Source organism: Anguilla anguilla, chromosome 3, assembly GCF_013347855.1.
Source record: "Anguilla anguilla isolate fAngAng1 chromosome 3, fAngAng1.pri, whole genome shotgun sequence".
Classification (NCBI taxonomy): domain Eukaryota; kingdom Metazoa; phylum Chordata; class Actinopteri; order Anguilliformes; family Anguillidae; genus Anguilla; species Anguilla anguilla.
In genome coordinates this window covers 44002114-44022532 of record NC_049203.1, presented here as the reverse complement: position 1 = coordinate 44022532, position 20419 = coordinate 44002114, and the positions used below count along the sequence as shown (strand labels likewise).

At 42.1% G+C, this 20419-nt stretch overlaps 1 protein-coding gene and 1 long non-coding RNA gene across 5 annotated transcripts; one reads left to right on the top strand and one right to left on the bottom strand.

The window, feature by feature from the left end:
- Nucleotides 1-14202, bottom strand: LOC118223486 (transmembrane protein 50B). 4 transcript variants are annotated; one of them, XM_035410095.1, is made up of 7 exons: nt 14092-14202; nt 11966-12260; nt 8689-8801; nt 8280-8347; nt 5014-5115; nt 3570-3630; nt 1-3344 (listed from the first exon to the last, which is right to left on the bottom strand). In XM_035410095.1, the coding sequence occupies exons 2-7, from the start codon at nt 12062-12064 to the stop codon at nt 3299-3301; spliced, it is 489 nt and encodes a 162-aa protein (XP_035265986.1). In that variant the 5' UTR covers nt 12065-12260; nt 14092-14202; the 3' UTR covers nt 1-3298. The 4 variants fall into 4 exon arrangements, with proteins under 4 accessions (XP_035265986.1, XP_035265984.1, XP_035265985.1 ...); XM_035410093.1 differs by having other exon boundaries at nt 14053-14195; XM_035410094.1 differs by having other exon boundaries at nt 11966-12257; nt 14053-14129.
- Nucleotides 14203-15037: 835 nt separating this feature from the next.
- LOC118223487 lies at nt 15038-19101 on the top strand. Its single transcript, XR_004764450.1, has 3 exons — nt 15038-15202; nt 17101-17193; nt 18411-19101. It is a non-coding gene; the product is annotated as an uncharacterized LOC118223487 (long non-coding RNA).
- The last annotated feature ends 1318 nt before the right edge of the window (nt 19102-20419 follow it).

Sequence of the window (20419 nt, the reverse complement as noted above, 5' to 3'; positions counted from 1 at the left end):
TTTCATGTTATGATGTTTTTATTTTACTGTACGCCTTTTGTACATTTATATTCCAGTGTAAGACATTGAAGCAGAACTTGAATAATGACCAATTACATTATGTGCTACTAAACCAGACTCAAATATGACTGGCAGAGAAAAATTTGTATAATCACTATTGTTGTGAAATGTAGTGAAAATCTGCTCACATTTTTACATAATTTTTTTATAATAAATAATTTTGAGGGCACAGGGGGTGACTATACACAGTCATTAAACAAGCAATTATATAATTAAATGTACTGAGAATGCACTTATATAAAATAACAACAACAAAAAAACATTTTTTAAAAGAAAAGATATAATCACATTATACCTATGAGTGGAAATTATACAACAAACTCAGCCAAAGAAAATTTCGAAGATATAAAAATTTCTACAGCATTTCTACAGTGTTGCAGTAACACTGCTCAAGTGTCACAATGTTACTTTAACGTTTTGAATATACAGTACATTAGCTTAGATCACAATTCATGGGCAGAAAGGTTAAAAAAAAACTGGAGACCATAGAGAACAAAAGAATGAAAACAAACAAAAAATAAATTTCTCCATAAGCCACATATATATGGGCACAAAAGACTTTCAAATAAATGGCTCAAAATGAGGCTGGTCCACAATGAAATCCAATCAGACAGGAGCTCTCCACTGTACAGTCTGAGTTAAAAAGGAATTGATTTGTTCTCAAACTAAACGGCTGATGAGTTACAGATTTTAACTCATCAGGGTCCTGAAATTTGGTCTTCATGATGAACAACATACTCGTCAAGTTAAATAAGGAATGGCAATAAACTGTGACAGAATCACAGTTACACAACACGGTTTTCATGCTTTTCTCACCAATTTGGAATGCGCAATCAAGTAGGCTATACCCAAAATCATTTTGCCATCCCTACTGATGACGTGAGAGTGCACACAAGCCCACACTCTCCTCCATAGCACATTACGTTGCCACGTGGTTTTTTTTTTTTTTCACACCACGCCCCATAAGCCAAGCTTGCACATACATCAGTCAGACACCTCATGTCATTAGCAAACAGACCACAGGCTTCCGATGGACAAACAGGGCCTCTACAGAGAGCTATGGGCCATGGATCCTGGCTGATGGAACCCTCCCTGACCCCAGGCAATGCTGCTGCTGATTATGCGCCACCCAGTGGGGCCACCAGCCAGGCAGCACTAACAGGACCAGATTTGATCCCGGACCGCGGGACCCATCTGAGCACTAGAACGGTGCCTTAACAGGACAGTTTTTTTCTTTTTTATCCTTTTTTAAATCAATTTGGGCTATTTTGAACTAAAAACAGCCAATAAGCCTGTTTTCTGGAAGCACTTGACATGGTCACACACATCATTTAATCCACTGTGCTTCACGTTGATGTCACATCCACAGTACTCTCAGTAAGAAAAAACTCAAATATTAATTCAGCTGATGGCTACGTACTCTTGTTTGAACGTATGGTACTTTGGTTGTTTCCGTCACTGCCATTGTAGATAAGAATGAATGTTGAGTTTTGGCAAACGCATCAGGCAAAGCTTATTATAGCGAGCCAATTATTATTATTAGCTCAAGCCTCAACGAGCATCTCATGGGAGAATTAATGTTCAGGGTTACTCACAAAGGTCTATGAATATTCTCAAGGCTGTGAGTCTGGACTTTTTGACTAACCGTTTAGTGCAGATATCTAAAAGACAGGTCAAGTTGCCTGTTAGCTGGGAATTTGTTTTCAAAACTTAAAATAATTTACTCCCAGTTTTATAGCTTTTTCCATTACAACTCTCAAGATACATTCTTATGATACTTGATCTTTTGATCTTCTACACAGACGTTTTTATGGAGCCAGACTTGCCAAATTTTCACTCAGGCAGAGGTCCAGTAGTATGGAACAGTTCACTACCTTCTCACTTCGTAGTCACTTATTTAATACTTAAAAATATCTAAATCTGTTCCTCTCCTGAAAGAGTACAGCATAACACAGAATGTTGCACTCCATGTTTCCCTTTAATTTCATTCCGTAAATTGCCATATATATTATTTTATTATTATTTTATGTACAGCATTATTGATTCTTGTATTATTACAGGTAATATTAATTCATGTATTTTTTTTTTGTTAATTTGAATCTGTTTGGTTTGTACGTTATGTACGTTATGCATTTTGTATGTGTGTGTACAGTATATGTGCATAAAAATGTGAGTATGCATCTAGTAATATGCATTTGAGTTTGTGTGTTGAAAGTGTGTGTGTTTGTATATGTTTGTATATCTACGACAGATGTATATTCATTTATAGAATGCACGTTTTTACGTTTTTTTTAAACTACAAGCCCTTCGCGTTCTTTATACCATCCGCACACTTTATATTGTCACTATATTTTTTTCTTGTTTTTTCTTTCTTTATGAACTGCAAAAAAATAAAAATAAAAATGAAGAACAGTTATGGCGTTTGGAGCTGCTACAGGTATAACATAGCAGTTGGCACCTCTGAGGATCAGAGAAAATAAGCATGGAAGCTCTACAATAAATGATTAAAGCACTTAAAAGTAATTGTAAAAATTAAGCTACAAGTTCATGCAAATCACTTTTTCCCAAACTTTGAGGATGTGAATAATAAAAGGAGCATTGCAAAACACCCCGATAAATTGCAAACAGTTTGGTGATGGTCAGCGAATAACGGCTCGATACTCTGCCCCGCCTGTAGCTCACTAGAAGCCTGCAGCACAGAGCCTGGATGACTCTGTCTTTGAGGCCTTTGAAAGGGCTGGGCCCAGTCACAGCAAGTCATCCTGTGCCTTGCTGGCCTGCTTCAAGCTTTTGGGGGGGGGGGGGGGGGGGGGCAGGGGAGGGGTCTTGAGTAGGCAGCCACGCACTAAGCTTTGCTTTTTCTCTCTCACTCTAACAGTGCTGTTGCATGAACATAGCGCAAATACAGAATTTTTTTTTTTTTTTTTGGGGGGGGGGTGGGGGGGGGTGGTATTTCAGCTGATGCCCTGGTGGCACAGGTGTTAGTTTGAATGGTGGTGACACATGTCTGAGGTACTTGGCCGGGGGGGATTGGTCCACAGTGTCAAAGGAAATTGGTCCACTGAAACACCTGCAGTGGCATCCACAAGAACATCCGGCCCCAGAACTCAGTCCATGCAGGTGAGTCCAGGGAGGGGTAAATTAGATCAACACAAGAGAAGAGGAGGGGAGAAGAGGTTGGAGGAGGGGAGTAGAGGGGCAGAGTGGATGTTGAAAAATCTTGGTAGAGGCAGCTGCTCTAGCCCCACAGGTCCTCTGTCCTCCCAAACTTGTAGATTAGTGTGCTGAAAAACAGGTAGACAGACCTGATTATAAAACAGAAAAGCTGACAGACAATTGATCTGTTACACAAAGTGTGTTCATTGTTTGCTTTTCACAATAAGTTATACAGAATCAGCCCCTTTGTATATGCATCCGTCTGTACATATGATTCAGCGTGTGTGTGCATGCATGTCTGTGTGCATGGGCGAGAGACAGAAGAGGGAGAGAGATAGAGTAAGATCACTCACCTGAAAAATATCAAGGCGTTCTGAAAAAACACTGCAAGCCCAGGGTACACGGTTTCCCTCTCTGGGAACAAAAGAAAAAACATTAAAATGAGTACTTCTGAAACAGGACATACAGATCCCCTCCCCCCACCTTTCCCCACCCCCAAACACATCACCTCCTGAATTTGGAGACTCTGATTGGCTCAGAGTCATGTAAAAGGAAGCTGTGGTCGAAGGGGCTGATCGTCTCTCTGTGATGTTGTGATAAAACACCAGTGAGCAGCAAAATCAGCCTTTGCCCAGCCAGACAACATGGTTTCTGTTTTACAGTGATGCATCCTATGACTCATATTCACATGGAAGCGTATCACTGAAACACCAGGCCTCAACACTCACACCCAGCTTGCCAGATCAAGAAAGAACAACTGAAAAAAAGGACCATTCATATGCATTATCTTGGATTTATATCCAAACATTCTGTCTACATGTACATGCTGCAACAATGATTTCCATAGTGATTAACCAATGCACATTGCACCTGTCCCTGGAAACAGTAACCAAGTTTGTGCTGTCACAGTGTACAATAGCTTATGTGCTTGTGTAGAAGGCTGTAAGGTGACGTTGTCATTAGAAATATTTCCTAAAGCCTACTAAACCAGGACAAATGCAGGGGAAACCTCCAAAACATACCGTGTATCACTATAAAGAAGGAAGAACAGCCATACTGCTACCCATAGAGAAGGAAACTGGGCAGTACAGCCACACTGCTAACCATAGAGAAGGAAACTGGGCAGTACAGCCACAGTGCTAACCATAGAGAAGGAAACTGGGCAGTACAGCCACAGTGCTAACCATAGAGAAGGAAACTGGGCAGTACAGCCACAGTGCTAACCATAGAGAAGGAAACTGGGCAGAACAGCCACAGTGCTAACCATAGAGAAGGAAACTGGGCAGTACAGCCACAGTGCTAACCATAGAGAAGGAAACTGGGCAGAACAGCCACAGTGCTAACCATAGAGAAGGAAACTGGGCAGTACAGCCACAGTGCTAACCATAGAGAAGGAAACTGGGCAGTACAGCCACAGTGCTAACCATAGAGAAGGAAACTGGGCAGTACAGCCACACTGCTAACCATAGAGAAGGAAACTGAGCAGAACAGCCACAGTGCTAACCATAGAGAAGGAAACTGGGCAGTACAGCCACACTGCTAACCATAGAGAAGGAAACTGGGCAGTACAGCCACACTGCTAACCGTAGAGAAGGAAACTGGGCAGTACAGCCACAGTGCTAACCATAGAGAAGGAAACTGGGCAGTACAGCCACACTGCTAACCATAGAGAAGAAAACTGGGAAACTCTGCAGTGAAGCCACACTGCTAACCATAGAGAAGGAAACAACAGGACCTGTAATACCAGTCCAGCATGAAATGAGAGAGGACAGCGTGCGAGCAGGCACACAGACTTACCGGGTGATGGAGATGCAACGTAGGCCCCAAAAAGGATCCACATAGAGGCGATGAGAGAGCCAAACATCATCATGAAGCCAATGAAGAGCCAGACACGTGCCCCTGCAAGACAAAAATCACACACAGTATGGATATTGACAGACTTTGATCAAAATTCTATTAGAATATTTGTTTTTTAAAAATTATTATAATGATTAAATTATAATAAAATATTTCTCCTTAAATTTCCATAATTACTGCACTGCCATAAAATGTATAGGATACTTTTAGGTGTTTCTGGTTATGTGTGTACTGTCCACAAAGGGGACAGAAGGGCACAAAGACAAAGGAAGGTAACAAGCTGCTTAATGATTTTACATAAATCGCTGATGGATAGTGAAGAAACAAAAAGTAGGGTTGCTTTTTTACTACAGATAACAACTATTATCATGTGTCACAACTGCCTGAAGTATACAAACACCTTGAATATCACACCATAAAACAAAAGCAGTCTAGATCACGCACCAACAGTCTCTATCATGCATACAAACCTAACAATTAAATCCTTGTTCTCTATCGACCACACTATTATAATCCTGTAAAACCAACCAAGGGAACAAAATAGGCTACGCAGTGATAAAAAAGGCACTGAAAAACAGTCAGTTTGGCAGCCTGTATTGGCACAATCCACTTAGTGATTATTTTAAAAAAAACAAGACGATCTAGTTGGTTAGAGGCAAGGCAAATGCTGTGCGTTTTATTTATTTATTTATTCATGTTCCTGCTGAGGAAAAAACATGCCTCGCTTGAACATTTGTAGTGGAAATGCAGAGGTATTTCAGTGCTAGCTTTGCAAACAGTTCTCTCACCACAGGACAGGATGCCATCCCGCTGCCAGTGCTTGCTGTCAATCATCTCATGCGGCAGGACATTAATCTATGGTCATTTTTTAACATTCAAAACCTGATTGGCTATGCACCAGTGACAGGTCATTCAGACACACAAACAAAAAGGTAATTCAGATGCCAAAGATAAAGTTTTGAAACAAAGACCTTATTACACTTTTTTGTTATTAATTTTCTTTCCTATTTGAGGGTGATTCATTCTTACGGTTCATCATCAGATTCACGTTTCCGTCTCTGGTTATTCGGTTTGAAAAAGCCGCCGTTTGCCACTTACCAGTGGAGACTAGCTCTTCAGACTCATGCTTTGTGTGTTGTGGGTAGTATTTGCTTCATTTGACTTTGTATATTTGACCCTATTTGGTTTGATTCCGATTCCTGTCCAGCCCTTCTACATTGTTTGCTCAGTGATTTTGCGTGTCTGACCATTCACTCTTGTATTCCATTCTGATTCTTGCCTAGCCCCTCTGCTTTGTTCGCTGATTTGATTTTGTGTGAGACCACTAGCTCGTTCTCGACCTGGACTCTCGTTTTTCTACAAATCCTTCCATCGGGACACTACTTTGTCATACTTTGTTATTTTTGAAGGTAAGGCTGGGAGGAATTTTAAATCTCTGTTGGGGGTACGCTATTCAGACAATTGCTTCTCAGACTGCAGACTGATTGCCTCAGTAAACCTTTGAGCACTAGTCAGGCTTTAGTTAGTTCTGGACAGGCAGATAGGGACTGGAGTTACTCATCGGTCTGCAGTACATTTCCCATACCCACTCCCCAATCATTTCCCTTATCATACATCCTGTTACGGTCTGACCCTGGACCAGGTCATAACAGCTCTTTTATGGGCACAAGATAAGCCTAACGACCCCCTCAGACTGGAGGAGGCAGAAACCAGGATGAGTCATGGGGTAAAACAGATGGCCAGGACAAGGTATGCTCAAAAAGCCCCCCCAGACACCCCTGGGTTAGACCGGAACCTGGCTAAAACCAGTACCTACACTATGCACTGAAAGAAAGCATTACATAGCTGGGGATTATATGATAAATGAGGTGAAGTGTGAAAAATATCAACTGAAATGCAGGGGATATTGTATGTTATACATAGACAAGCACACTGAACCATTATGAGATGGTAAAATGAATTCATGACCACGTGTATGCATGCAGGGGAAAGTAAAGCATATTTATAGATATGTATGCCTACATAAGTGTTTGGATTACAGAGGGGCCACCACCTTGGACCTCCATAGAAAGGTATCTAGAGAAATGATAGGTACAATCATAAGATCGCGTGGCATCACACAAAACATCTTACTATCACTAGATTATGGTAGAGTATACTATGCAGTTTCTGTTTTCCTGGAAGAGAGGGGCGTCTCTTGGTGGTGGGTGGGGTTACTGTTGTTACAGCCTTATTCCTGGCCACACCTTATTTGGGCATACTAAGGGAATGGTGGAAGGCTTGCTCAGGATTGCACTTAAGGGAAGTCCAAAGAAACATTAAGGAAGAATCTGCTTAACAGTTATCCTGGTACCATAGTCATTGCCGTATGGAATCATCTGGTTATGTACTTTATTGGCAAACATGTTTAAGTTCATTTTCTTTAGCCAGCATGTCATCCTGTATTCAGCTAGAGGTACTGAATGTGTCCATATTTGCTCACAGACTTAACCGAAGATTATTTGTATTGACAAACCATCATGTTTCCACCTCATCTTCTATACAGCTTTACAAATACGTAGAACACAGTTATAAAACTCACTACAGTTGGTGTGTATGTTCTTAAGTGTAATGGTATCACGTGCACTATTGTACATATACTTCGGTCTCGTAGTCAGCCCCCAAATCCGCACTCGGAGCTAGGAGTTGCAGCACTAGATTTCTTAAGGGAATCTTAAGTCTTAAGGGACCTCTGACTGCTGCGCCAGATACAGGCTCAAAACTGAATTTCTAGCAATAGTTTACAGGTCTTAAAGGGCTTCAGAGTACTTAATTAGGTGACAAGTTTTAAGATTGAGCCTCTAGCAGCCTATTCTCAGTCAAAGACTTCTGAGGCAAAGCCAGAGGGGGTGCTGGTGCCAGAAATGGACTCCAGGATGCAGGTATGCTGTCCAGCACCAAAGCATACACACCGGTTTATCTCTGGGCTTCTCATCTTTCTCTAGCACCATTCAAATCTCTTTCTAACAAAATGTCCTAAACATTCCAGTTACATGTTTCAAAAATTAATGTCAGAGTCAGATAAGCTTGTTTTTCCTTCCTGCAACAAAACCCAAATCCTTACATACATTTTAGTGTAGTTCATTACAACAAAAGGGTACATGCACATATGCATGATTACAAACACCTCCATTCCAGAACAAAGAGAAGAGAAGCCTTTTCTTTACCTGTCCGGCCAAAGCAGCCCTCTCCATAGGTATCCCCCCGAACCTGGCCATTGGAAACAGCATTAATCCTGCAACACACACATACACAAGGACTTCAACAGGACTTCTCAACATATTCTGAAACCGCATGTTCTTCCCTAATGCAATAACAATTTGATAACAGTAACTCCAAAATGTGTTCCTCAGCTTCATCTGCTTTGTATGATCTCAAATTCCGCTTGTGCTAAGAGCAACATTTGCCATGTAATCAGCCGATCCAAAGAAGGACTGGCGAACACACAGTACATCTCCACCTGGCCCTGGTGGCACAGATTCCTCATTCTCAAACGGCGGCATTTTGACACAGCTGTGTTTACGAAGGCTCTCAGAAAGAGTGCTTCATCTCCCGACCCCGGACTCAGTCACTCACATGAAGAAGGCCAGCGTGGAGAAGACGCCGCACGTGTGAAATGCGTGGTTCAGGTCCGCCGGCTTCGGATAAGACACTGCAGCGTCTATCATGATCCACCAGCCAGTGAAGAACTGAGAGAAAGAGAAAGAGAATTAGAACTGAAACTGTCACAATTTCACAACATACTTAAGTACCAATGAAAACGTAATCACAAGATCATCAGACACCCCTGTAATGAGAGAAAACAAAACAACACTAATGTGTAGGCAAACTACAAGTGAAGGTCCAGCCTCCCGTCCCCACTGGCATGACACAGGGTCCCATCAATCCCCGACAATAACACCAACTTTGTTACATCATGCACAAGTGAGTGATTCGAAAATACCACCCTCAGCCTCACTGCCACCAGTCACCTCAGAACATCACCTGGCTCCACAGACCCTGTCGCCAGCCTTCTATTCTTTCTGCTGAGCCAAGCAGCCAGCTTCGCCTGCGCAAAAATAAAACTGAGCAAGCACACTCTCCCCTTCTCTGACACCTTGTACCTTGCCCCACCAATATACACCTGCCTCGAGAACTGAGTTTCTAGCTCTGCACACCAACCCCTTACTATCCTCTGCAGCCCCTCCGACCCACCACACTCAACAAACAAGTGCTCAACTGTTTATGGCTCTCTACAGAAGGAACCCACCCCCACAGTTGGATAAAGGTGTGCCACGTGTCCTTGCAATGCCCCTGTGAGTAATCCTCCACTGTAGATCAGCAGTATGCTTCTCTATAGGAGCCTTATCTGTAATCTGTAAGTGGACGGCCATGACCCTGTTCTACAAGTCCACAAGGCCCTGTCTACCCTCCTGCAAAGGGAGATACAGCAACACTGCTCGAGTCAAGTGCTGCTCTAGTCAAGCCTGATCAAAAAATGTCCATCAATCGTCTCCACAGTTCCTCACGTAGACCCCAGGGAAGCTCCGCCTGAGCCAGAGCACAGAGGCTGCCAGGATATTTCAGACCAAGGCTCTCCCTCAAAACGACAGAAGTGGCAACAACCATTTAGAGAACTTGGCAATAACCTTGCCAAACAAACCCTGCCAGTTCTGCTCTTAAAACTCTTCACTGCTAAGGAACATGCCCACAGAATTCATCCCACTCTGAAAAAGTGTGGTCCCTCCCACCATAAGCCCAAGTCCACCTCATTATCCCCAACAGCATGGGTCTCCTGAAGGAAGAGCACATCTAACTTCTGCTGAAATGCCTCTAAAATGAAAGCCCTCTTCATAAAATTCATTTCCACGCCTCCAACTCTGTTCATTAGCGCAGGAACTATTTACAAGGCATGAAATAAACAAATGTTTTTGGCAAGTAGCTAGTGGAATGCAGAAGAGCGAGCGTGTGTGCGTGTGTACAGGGATGGAACGCCATTCTCGGTTTCTCAAATGTACTGCAAGGCTTGAGGGCCAAATTAATACCCACAGGGGGAGGGTGTAGAATAGTTACTGGTTCACAAGCTAGTGCATCGTGGGAATGCACGCAGTTCATCTACCGTGCGCTCTGTGTGGGTGTGGGCAGCACATCATCGGCTAGATGCGCATAAACACCCATCCCAACCTGGGCAAAAATAACATTACAGTTTCAGTTCTGTAAGGAATGCCCCATCATCCAACCAGAACGCAGCCCTCAGATTAGACGGATTTCTGAAAAATCATTAATTGTGTCCTCGAAACTGGGTATGAGATGACTCTGTGGGTAAGTGCGTGTCATAAATTAGTCTGTGCTGAGCTGATAATGCAGTTAAGTTCCCCACCCAGCTCAGAAATCTGCTCTGAGCAATATTCAAAAATTGTCAGGTCATACACAACATACAGTGTGCCAAGCATGCAAATCTCAGCCTTAAAATTAACTCCATCCAGAAAATTCTGCTTGGTCCTTTCAGTCCCAGTGAACATTTTCTGTGGCATGTAGGCCATTTCATACATTAAGAAAAAGTATTTCATCTGTAACTGAAAAAGAACATCTAAAGTGATGACATCATTCAGATACAACTCTTCAATGTATGAATGGTTTTTTAAATACAAGAACACTGTGTAGCAAGAAATTATACATTTCTGGAGTCCTGATCATAATATTTGACATAATTAAAGGTTTAGAGACTTGCTTTAGTTTCATCTGAACAACAATCTCCACTAAATTGTCTGAATATTCATATTCTCTACAACAGTAAAAAGGATGGGTGTTGCTTGGGGTAGGGTAAATTTGTTGTAGGCTAAAGTATTACATGTCACACATTAGAAATCAGATGAATAAATAATATTTAACGTGAGGACCAACACACTAAAACAACTTCTGGTGGGACCACACAGCACATCAACAGCGGAGAATAGTTTCAACATCAAAATCAGAAGGAACGTGGCGCAGAATGCATTGAGCCACAAAGAACAGTTCCGCAGATTCAACAAGCAAGATTTCTGAGCACCTACCCTACACAGACCAGAATCACTGTCCTTTCATTTTCCCTTAATAGATAAAAAAAGATTTTCTAATCCGGTTTTCAGAATGACACATCATGCGAGACCAGGAAGCGCACTTCATGTGCTGTTGGTGGAGGGCAGATATGAACAAATAAAACTGAGATGGTGATGCGTGAGCAGAGGTGGTGCAATCTCTCCTGTCTGTATGTGGTCATGCAGGTGTGCAAGTGTGCCAGAATATAGGCTATGTGCTTGTGAGTCCATGAGTGTGAGTATGTGCGCATGCTAGCGAGTATGTGCGTATGCTTGCGTGCATTCAATAGAGAGTCGATTGTGGAAATCCCCCAGTGAGAGCTCACAATGTCATTTCCTGCTGAACATTCTCTCTCCATTTTGAATCACTCAACCCGTACAGTCCTCTGTGCCTTTCTTCCTCTGGCACTACTGCAGTCTCCCAATTACTGTTGTTCAGACAGATCTCCCAATCCTTAAGTTAGTCTCTTTACACAGATCTCACGTTCGCTCTTACCCAGGGAAGGCACTTCCATGCAAGCACACTGACACTTACACATCTCACACATACTGCTCATGCCCATGTATGTGTCCAATGTGCTCCAATGTGCTTGTGTGTGTGTGCATGCACACACACACAAGCATGTTGTCTCTTACTAACATAGACACACATTCAATCAATCACTCTCACACAAAACGTGCACGAAAACTTATACACTCTTATACCCTCATACAGGTGCACACACACACTCATTCACATTCCCCGACACACGCAGTCAAACTTATACACACAAACGCACATCCTGTCCAACACTCACCAGCACTCCAGCGACAATGGAGGCCACGGTGTTGCGCCTCTCTGCCCAGTCGATGCATTCGCACTCCGGCCACCGGAAGTTATCCAGGAACCCGGCCATGTCAGCTCCAACCCCACAGTTCTGCCCAGTACAATCACAGATCCCCCTCTGCCTTTCCTCACAGCTTCCCCTCTTCAGTCTGCTCTACTAGCTATCCCCGGGCACTGTCCCTTTGCCTGGGGTCAGTCCAATACAGTTTGGCTCAGCCTGGCTTGGCTCTCTGCTTCTTGGCTCTGGATTCTGGCAGCTCTGCCTGCTATAAAAAGCACAAGAGACCGATGAGACATCCCCATCATCACTCTGCACGTTATTTTGTCCAGTTAAAATCACATAATACTACAAATTAATTTTTGTAATTAATTACTGAAGACTTGTTCAGGAAACAATATTTATCTATAAAAACTAACGTACATACATCTTTTGCTAAATCTTGTCAATATTCGACGTGTTTGAATATCTAGATATAGGCCTAAATATTTGGAGCAGTAAATGTGGCTCGCAGTCAACCCTGAGTCAGGGAATGGTTGATTTACCAAGTTAAAGGAAAAGTTCTCTTTCTAGGTTTTTTGAAATATTGTCACTTTTAGTGTATGTTTAAATTGGCCCAGATTATTTCTGTCTGCAATGAAGGTTGTTTCAGATATTTAGACTAGGACCTGCTAGTGTTGTGCTGTTTTGCAACTCCCCTACAGATTTTGGCTGCCCTTCATGTGAGCATACACATCAAGATACATGCTATAAACAATCTCAGCTTTCCTATTTCTTTATTTCTTCAATCAAAATAAAAATGGTAATTAGTGTGTTAGTAATGGACAGCTATAACCCATGAATTGTAGATGGTTTATTGATTGCAATGAACCATATAACTGCAAAAAGTCACAATGTTGAACATTGTCTTTTTCATTGCAAATTGAGGTAAAAATCAGGAAGAGTAAAGTTTTCATTGGAATATCATTGAAGTGCCACAAAGCAAAGTCCAAGGTCTGACTCTAGCAGAAGCACAAAAAAAAATCCCAAGTGTTATTTTGAAACTCATCGGATCTATTTGCCGTCATTTGTTTCAAGTATTCTTGCAATTTAACTGTAATTATTATTTTTTTTTTAATGGCGAACATATCGCTCAACCCTCCTCGGTAACGCGTTGCATGTTTGCTTGTATTTTTGCGTAGACTGCGTTGTTGCTGTTCTCGTTTGTGTTGGTATTAATCAGTTTATCCTTCAGGGTCCAAGTTGAACTATGCGGTTGTTCCTTGCACTTGGAATGGTACTTCTCTCCAGGGTTTTCGACACACTTGTTCCTGGTTATGGTTATACACTTTGTTGTACGTCGCTCTAAATAAGAGCGTCTGCCAAATGCCTGTAATGTAATGTAATGTAATGTAATGCATGTATAATTACTCGGTTTTTCTATGGGAAAAGTTTAACTTCTGAGTTCCGGTGAAGTAAATCTAGCTAATCTTTGATTGTGCTACTGATCTGTTTTCGGATTTAATACTGTGGGGTGTATATGCTAGCTTTCAATAGCTAACAAAGTCGGCAGTTTGAGACTCCGTAGTTGACGTAGGTCAGCGACATGAAATCAAAAGCGAAACAATGTAACGCGGTAGCTATCAGTCTTCGCATAAACATCGTCCATTAACTGAGCATTAGCTAGTTAGCTAAATGTACAATAATTAGCTAAATGACAACGACCCACCGGAACCATACCTTTTGGGTTAACCTATCTAGTCTAACCGATACACCACTGCAGCTAGACACAATTTCTGATGTCCGTACTCGTGTTCGTCCAATGTTAAGTATAAATGAATACCGGGCCAAAGATGCTCCCGTGCAAAATATTACAGCTAGATAACGTTAGCTCGTTTCCTTTCTGGCAGTATAGAATATGGGTTGCAAGATTCTTGTACTTTTCTGTCTACATGGACATGCCATTAGCTAATTTCTAAATTAACGTAGCTAACGGAGTAGTCGAACTCATTTTCCACAAACTGTTTTCCATAACAATTTACTAACAAGCTCAGTTTGGACACTCGGAAACAAAACATTACCTTCAACAAACCGTTTTGCCCACCAGAAAGTCCCTTTACCTTTATCCAAGTTCCGCTTCCTGAAACCGTTCCAACCAACGATTGGGTAGGACCGCATACGTAAATGACGCAACGAGCATGGGAATCCTATCAGATCAGGATAAACGCTAGTGTGTCATCAGCCAATCAAATTACACCATGCTTCCGCACAATGTACATAGAAAGAAGACAAAAGGCAACTGCGACATCTATAGGATGTTAATGTTGTTCCATTGTATTTTCAAAATAGACTACTCAGAGACAGTACACAATAGTCGCGTCACCGTTCATTACAATGGTAAGGCTTATTAACACAAAAGCGCTACGAAAAAGTTGTACGTAGGTCCTTATTGAAAAAGCATGCTACGAAAATTAAGTCAAATAGCATACAAGTTAAACATAATAGAAAATACAGAACAAAACACAGAACAATACAGTTGCAGCTATAACGTGTATAAGCAAGGCATAAGTTCTGTGGTATAGCGCTCGTCTTTCAACACGATCAGAAGCATTTCCCCTAAATGGATACATTCATGTGTTTATATGTGGTGCTTTGAGTGTGCTTGTATCCGTAGGTGTGTTTGAGGGATTCAAAACAAATTCAGTTACCCTACTGTAAAATAAATATGAGCTACATTGAATTCCCAAAAATACTTTTAAAAAAACATATTTAAGTGTATATGGTCTGAAGGTTCAATATCTATCTTATTAGCTGACATCGGTTTTTACATTATGAGGTTAAATTAATAAAAATCCGAATTTTGTTGGACTAATGTTGTTTTGTATACCTAAAATCGCTACATGCAACCTTTTGCACACTATTTTCTGAGGTTTAGTTCCTAAGACGATGCAAAAGCTTTAGTCGACACAGCCTACACCTGTGAATCTGCCCGAGATAGCAAGAGTAATCTAACCTATTTTTTATGGGCGTTCCAGGCCCGATTCGAGGACTCCGCCCATATCAAAGTTGCGCTTCTTGAAAACAAGGGAGCAGGGAAACTCTCACAAGAACTCAGATCGATAGGGAGGTGAAAACAACAAAGGCTTATTAAGTAACAAAGTAGCTACACTACGCGCGTTGTGCGAAGAGTGAAAAATATTCGTCTGAAAATGGTGTGACTGATCGTGAACGGTGAGTTTACTACTTCGAGGTCTGGGGTATTTATTAATAAAAAATATATGGAATATTGTAATGCTAAAAGACAACGACAACCACAAACAATAAATTCAACACGGAGACCTAAAATTATCGATTAAGTTTACCATATGTGCTCGGGTAACGACAGTGTCACGAACAGATTTTTAGGCACGGTTATTTAAAAAAAAAAAAATCCCAAAAACTGTTGCTCGTTATCCTTTCACATTACAGCTGTTGCCGTGAATTGTCGGCGTATTATCTTTCCATAGTGTCCATAACGTAAGAGTTCGCGCAAGAGGATACGTCTCCCTGGTTGCAGCATCATGTTTAGTGGCAGTAGGCAAAATTTGCTACTTTAATATTAAATTGAGGAAATTATTTCCATCTGTAAACAAGTAATGTAAAAAACTAAAGTGTCTCTTGCCAAATGACTCAGCAAATGTATATCTGGCTTGGAATTTTGACAACAGGAAGAGAACATTTGCGTACCAGGAAGCTACAGTTGTTGGGTGTGGACGGTTCTGGGTGTAGACCACACTAAATGGGGGCGGGGTTGGGGGACGGGCCAAATGACATCTTCCATATACGTCATGACTTTCCACTGAGGAGCAATTTCCCTATTCATTGCCTTAACACAACCTTATCGCTTGTGAGCTGAAATGCAAGACTGATCCTAGACTGGAACTCCTCTTCTGAGAGTCTGTATGAATATGAACCTGGGTGTAAGGTTCTCTTCTCTTATCAGGGATGGAGCCACTTACCCAGCTCTCAGACCAGAGTCTGTATTATTTGAAATCGAGATTGAACTCCTGTGTGGAACTGAGGAGTGAAGAATAAACAGTTCTTTGACCTTATGTTTATAAGGACTAAGGTGCCAGTTAAGAGCTCTACATAGAAAAGATATCTATGTCTTGATCAACACCATCTCTTAGGTGAATAGTGCCCAACACTAGGTGCTTCTAAAATTTTAAGTGTGGCAAATAAATGTTATAAATGTGTGCATTGGCATGTAGACCTATGAATTCAACTGCTTTTATTTGTCAAATATTATTTATAAGACCACATACAGTCTGCCTCAATTGCAGGAAAATGTATTATTGCGATTAACAATGAGGTAGGCCTAATAATGTATGGAGACAAATTGTTGTCAAACATTTGCATAACATCTCTCTTCCCTCAAAAGTGCCTGTACACCACCTCTGGCAGGTGCCTGTTAGCAAGTCCTCATGGGCTAGCTCAGCAAGTGAGGATTCCTAAATATCTGTTGAGATGAGGATACTTTTACCTACAATGGCTCTTGTAAAATCAATTTAATTTTTAGGAATTAAAGTAGCACAAAATTTGCAGCACTTTCAGAATTTTCTGGCACGTATGACCCATTTTTTACTCTTGAGACACATGACAATTACTAGCTGAGAGCCATAAACGAATCCACATACAGAGTGTTAGTCACCAGATTATTGACAAGCATCTGTGCATTAACCAACAAACAGTGGTTTTGCATGTCTCATGATCAATATGTAGTACAAGCCAAGACAGTCCACTGCCATGGTATCCAAGGTCACTGGCCTTGGGTTGCTTGTAATATATGTTAACTAGGGCTACAGAAAGTGACTCACAAGGGGATGATTTTTCCCCCCCTGATTTTATTTGTCCTGATTGATCAGGAAATAATGTTTTTTTCCACATCATTAATGTCTCTGAGACCCAATAGTATTTTGGCTTCATTAGGAAACGTTCTTTCTAGCTACTGGCTGTCATTGTGCAAAAGCTTTTGGTGTGCGTTTAGGTTCTATCCAAGTCCTCTGCCTCTGACAGAGAAGTATTGATGAATCAGTATTTCTGGGGGGAATGTCGGATCTTTGAACTGGCATCTCTGTTCCCTCTGCCAGGTTGCCGCTACGTGGCGAGGAAGATCAGAGCTGCCGTCAGGGGGGAGGAGCAGCCTGAGAAGCCCATCAAATCGGCATGTAGCGCAAGCAAAGGTGAGAAAGCTACACCCCTCAGCTGGGAATGGGTGAGGTTGGGGGGTGGCACAGATGGATCTCTGGATGACTGGATTGACCTTTTCCAAAAAAAAAAAAAAAAAAAAAAAAAAAAAAAATTGGCCCAAACATTATGGGATGGTAGGGCTTCATCAATCCCCTTAATAGGCGCATTAGGTGGAGCTACAGTGAGCTATTAATCACAGAATATTTTTGAACATTTTTTTCAAGCGCATATCTTTATGGGCCCACCCCACTGGTTGCAATACTGCAGGAGAGTTAGTGCTGATTAGAAGAGAGCTGCATCTCTCACTGATTGCACCCTGTGAGCATCTGTCTTACTGTGGGGAGGAGCTAATGCTGTGGTAACCCATGGAGGCCCAGCCCAGCATAAATCCACCCTACCTCGAATCTGAGGGGAGATGAGGCCAGTATTATCCCAGCTTCACAGTTATGGCCGTCTAATGACTTAACATGAACGTGTTTGTACAGCATGTGATCGTAGCATGTGGTCTGTGCATTCCAAGTGCCCCCCCACACCCCTTGGATCTGTTGTGCATGGAAGAGGAATCTGATGATCTATATCAAAAGGGCTTATGTGGGAGAGGTTCTAGACAACCCCCATCTTGTACATCTGCCTTCCAAGACCAAATAAATGAACTTTGTCTCTTGTTACAGTGAGAGCAGCAGCAAACTAATGGCACAGCTGAAGCTTAAGCCTGTGATATCTTCAAAGAGCCTAGATCATGTAAATTCTGACCTGTGTATATTTGCTTTGCATCTCATTGACTGTCTCTTCTGAAACACTCATTCCCATTTGTGTCCTTATATAACAAACTTCAGAGATGCCACTAAGTTTTTGAAAGTTCTCTGCTAAAGATCACATCACCCCCTGGAGAAGTAATTAGTGCCATTATTTCCCTTGGTTGGAGACCTTGGTCTTTAGCTTAGCAAAGTTAATTGTATCTTTCCTTGCAAATCAGCCAGGGAGGACCACAGTTTGAAACGCACCGCAAACCTGGCCCTGTTACTCTTAATCAAGTACAATTCTTAAATGCTTTTTCCATTTACGGTATTTGATTTATTGCTATATGCATTTCTGCCATGGACCAAGGTTGGCATAGTCACCTTAAAGAAGTGCTTGAATAATGTAAAGTATACACCTGCTGGTCTGGGAGTGTTGTAAAGACCTGTTTTTGTTTTCTTCCTGCTGGCAGCGTGGAAGGGGGAGGGCTCCCGGCGTGAGCACAGTGTTCAGGACCCCATGTTCGAGCCCAAGCCTGAAGGAGCTGCTCCAGCCCAGAGCGTGGAGGAGTGCAGGTCCTGAGGGTAGAGCAGAGGGCGACTGACGTGGGGGCGAGGAGAGGACTGCAGCCTAACCAGGCTCTGCCCATCACAGCCATGGCCTTTCAGCCAGAGAGAGCCACCCTCTGTTAACTTTCCAGTCTCTTTAAAATCACTGAATCGGCCAGGACCAAAAGTCATCACCCCCAGACAAGTCAAAATATAATTTCCATTAAAAAATGTGAAAATGATTAAATTCTTACCTTCCCCTTTTCCTCCATTCCTTATCTCCATCTCCTTCTTTGTCTCTCCCTCTCTCTTTCCTTTCCCCTTCCATATATCTCTCCTCCCCTCTCCCTCCCACCCTTGCTCTCTCTGCCCCTCTGCTCCTCCCCCACTAATTTGCCCTCTGCTCTCTCTCTCTCCCTGGGCTCAGAAACAGGACGTGGTTTAACAGCAAGGCATGTGAAGGCCTGGGCAGAACTTCTCCACAGTGGGAAATGTCCAAGCCTGAAGACAACCCTTTGGGTCCTTGCTGTTGTCATTGTCCTTTGTTATTAATTCTATGTGTAGCTATTATGATTTGTAATGATCCTCAATAAATAAACTGGACTTTAATGCGTAGGCCTCTTCTATTTGCTTTTGTGGTTTGTGTGAGTATGTGTGCATGTGTGTTTGTCACACCTGGATCAAATTAGTGTTCTTAATTCTTTAAATTTTCTGCAGATTTCTGGACCTACTGTACCTACAGGCATATTATGCTATGCCTGAGCTTGCCTCTTCCTATTTATCTGACATCCTGCTCCCTTGGTAACCGACCATCCCACCAGGTACCTTAGAGCTGCTAATGTCAGGCTCCTCCACACCCCCAGCATCACACCTTTAGAGCCTTGGTGATTTGCAGCCTTTGTGCTTTTTCCAGAGCTGCTCCACAGGCTCCACAGCTATGGAGTGCTCTCCCCACTCCTGTCCTGTTCTTCTTCCATTGCTAAGGCTTTCTATTCTGATCTCAAAACTCACCTCTTCAGTGTGTCCTGTGAATAGTTGCTATATCTGCAAAGCCATTAATGCTCATGTTGTGAATTTATTGATCCTTTCTTCTGGTCTCCTGTTAGTCTGATTGTCTATGTATTTTCCTGTCCCTGATAACTATGCAGCATCTTTGTTAATGAAAAACACAAGAAAGTACTTTATTATTACTATTATTACGATTTAGCTGGGGGGTTCAGAGTTGAGGCTGGAGGCGTAAGGTTGCTATCACATTTTCTGACTGCTTTCATTTTGTACCAGCTGTGGAGTTGTTTGTTTTCCACTTGAAAGCTCTTCTATCATCCTATGAAAGCATCCTGCTCTCAAAGCATCTTGGGCCAGGGATTTAACAGGAAAAGATGTTCAGGTGTATGCTATCTACCATAAGCCGTGGGAAGCAAACCATGCTGTCAAGCCTCGCTGCAAATGAAAAAATCCAGTTCTGTCGTATTTAACTTCAGAAGAGTAAGATAGCTGATAATCACAGCCAGCTAAGAATAATTCTACGCGCATTTTACCGGTTAGAGGCTATGTGCTGTTAATTTTGAGTCATTGAAGAATGATTATTGTGAAACCTCAGAGCATGTTGGTAATAGGCCCAGTTACATAATGGTGCTGATACATTTCCCAGTAATGTTTACACAGCAGCAAGCCTTTAAAAAGCCTCTCTCGAGAGTGCTTTTTAAGGTTGTCTGCTGTATGTTTAATCACTCGGAAGTAATATTGTTGTTGATGCTGAGATGAAAGATTGAAAGAAGGGTCCTGCTACATGTTTTTGTGTAGCCCATTGGGGACACACAAGCAGTTTCAGAGCTGTGATACTGGGAAAAAATGGAACTTCTCTCCTTTAACCTCTGTCAGAGCTTCCTGCTGTCTTTTAAAGCCTAAAATCCTCCATCCATCCACACACATC

Bases quoted from the DNA above. Each gene is read 5' to 3' on its own strand.
- LOC118223486 (XM_035410095.1), bottom strand. From the start codon at position 12,064: ATGGCCGGGTTCCTGGATAACTTCCGGTGGCCGGAGTGCGAATGCATC. The intron at 8,348-8,688 runs GTGAGTGACTGA...TGTGTGTTGCAG, and splicing joins TCCACGCTGGCCTTCTTCAT to GATTAATGCTGTTTCCAATG. The intron at 3,345-3,569 runs GTGAGTGATCTT...CCTGTTTTTCAG, and splicing joins AACGCCTTGATATTTTTCAG to CACACTAATCTACAAGTTTG.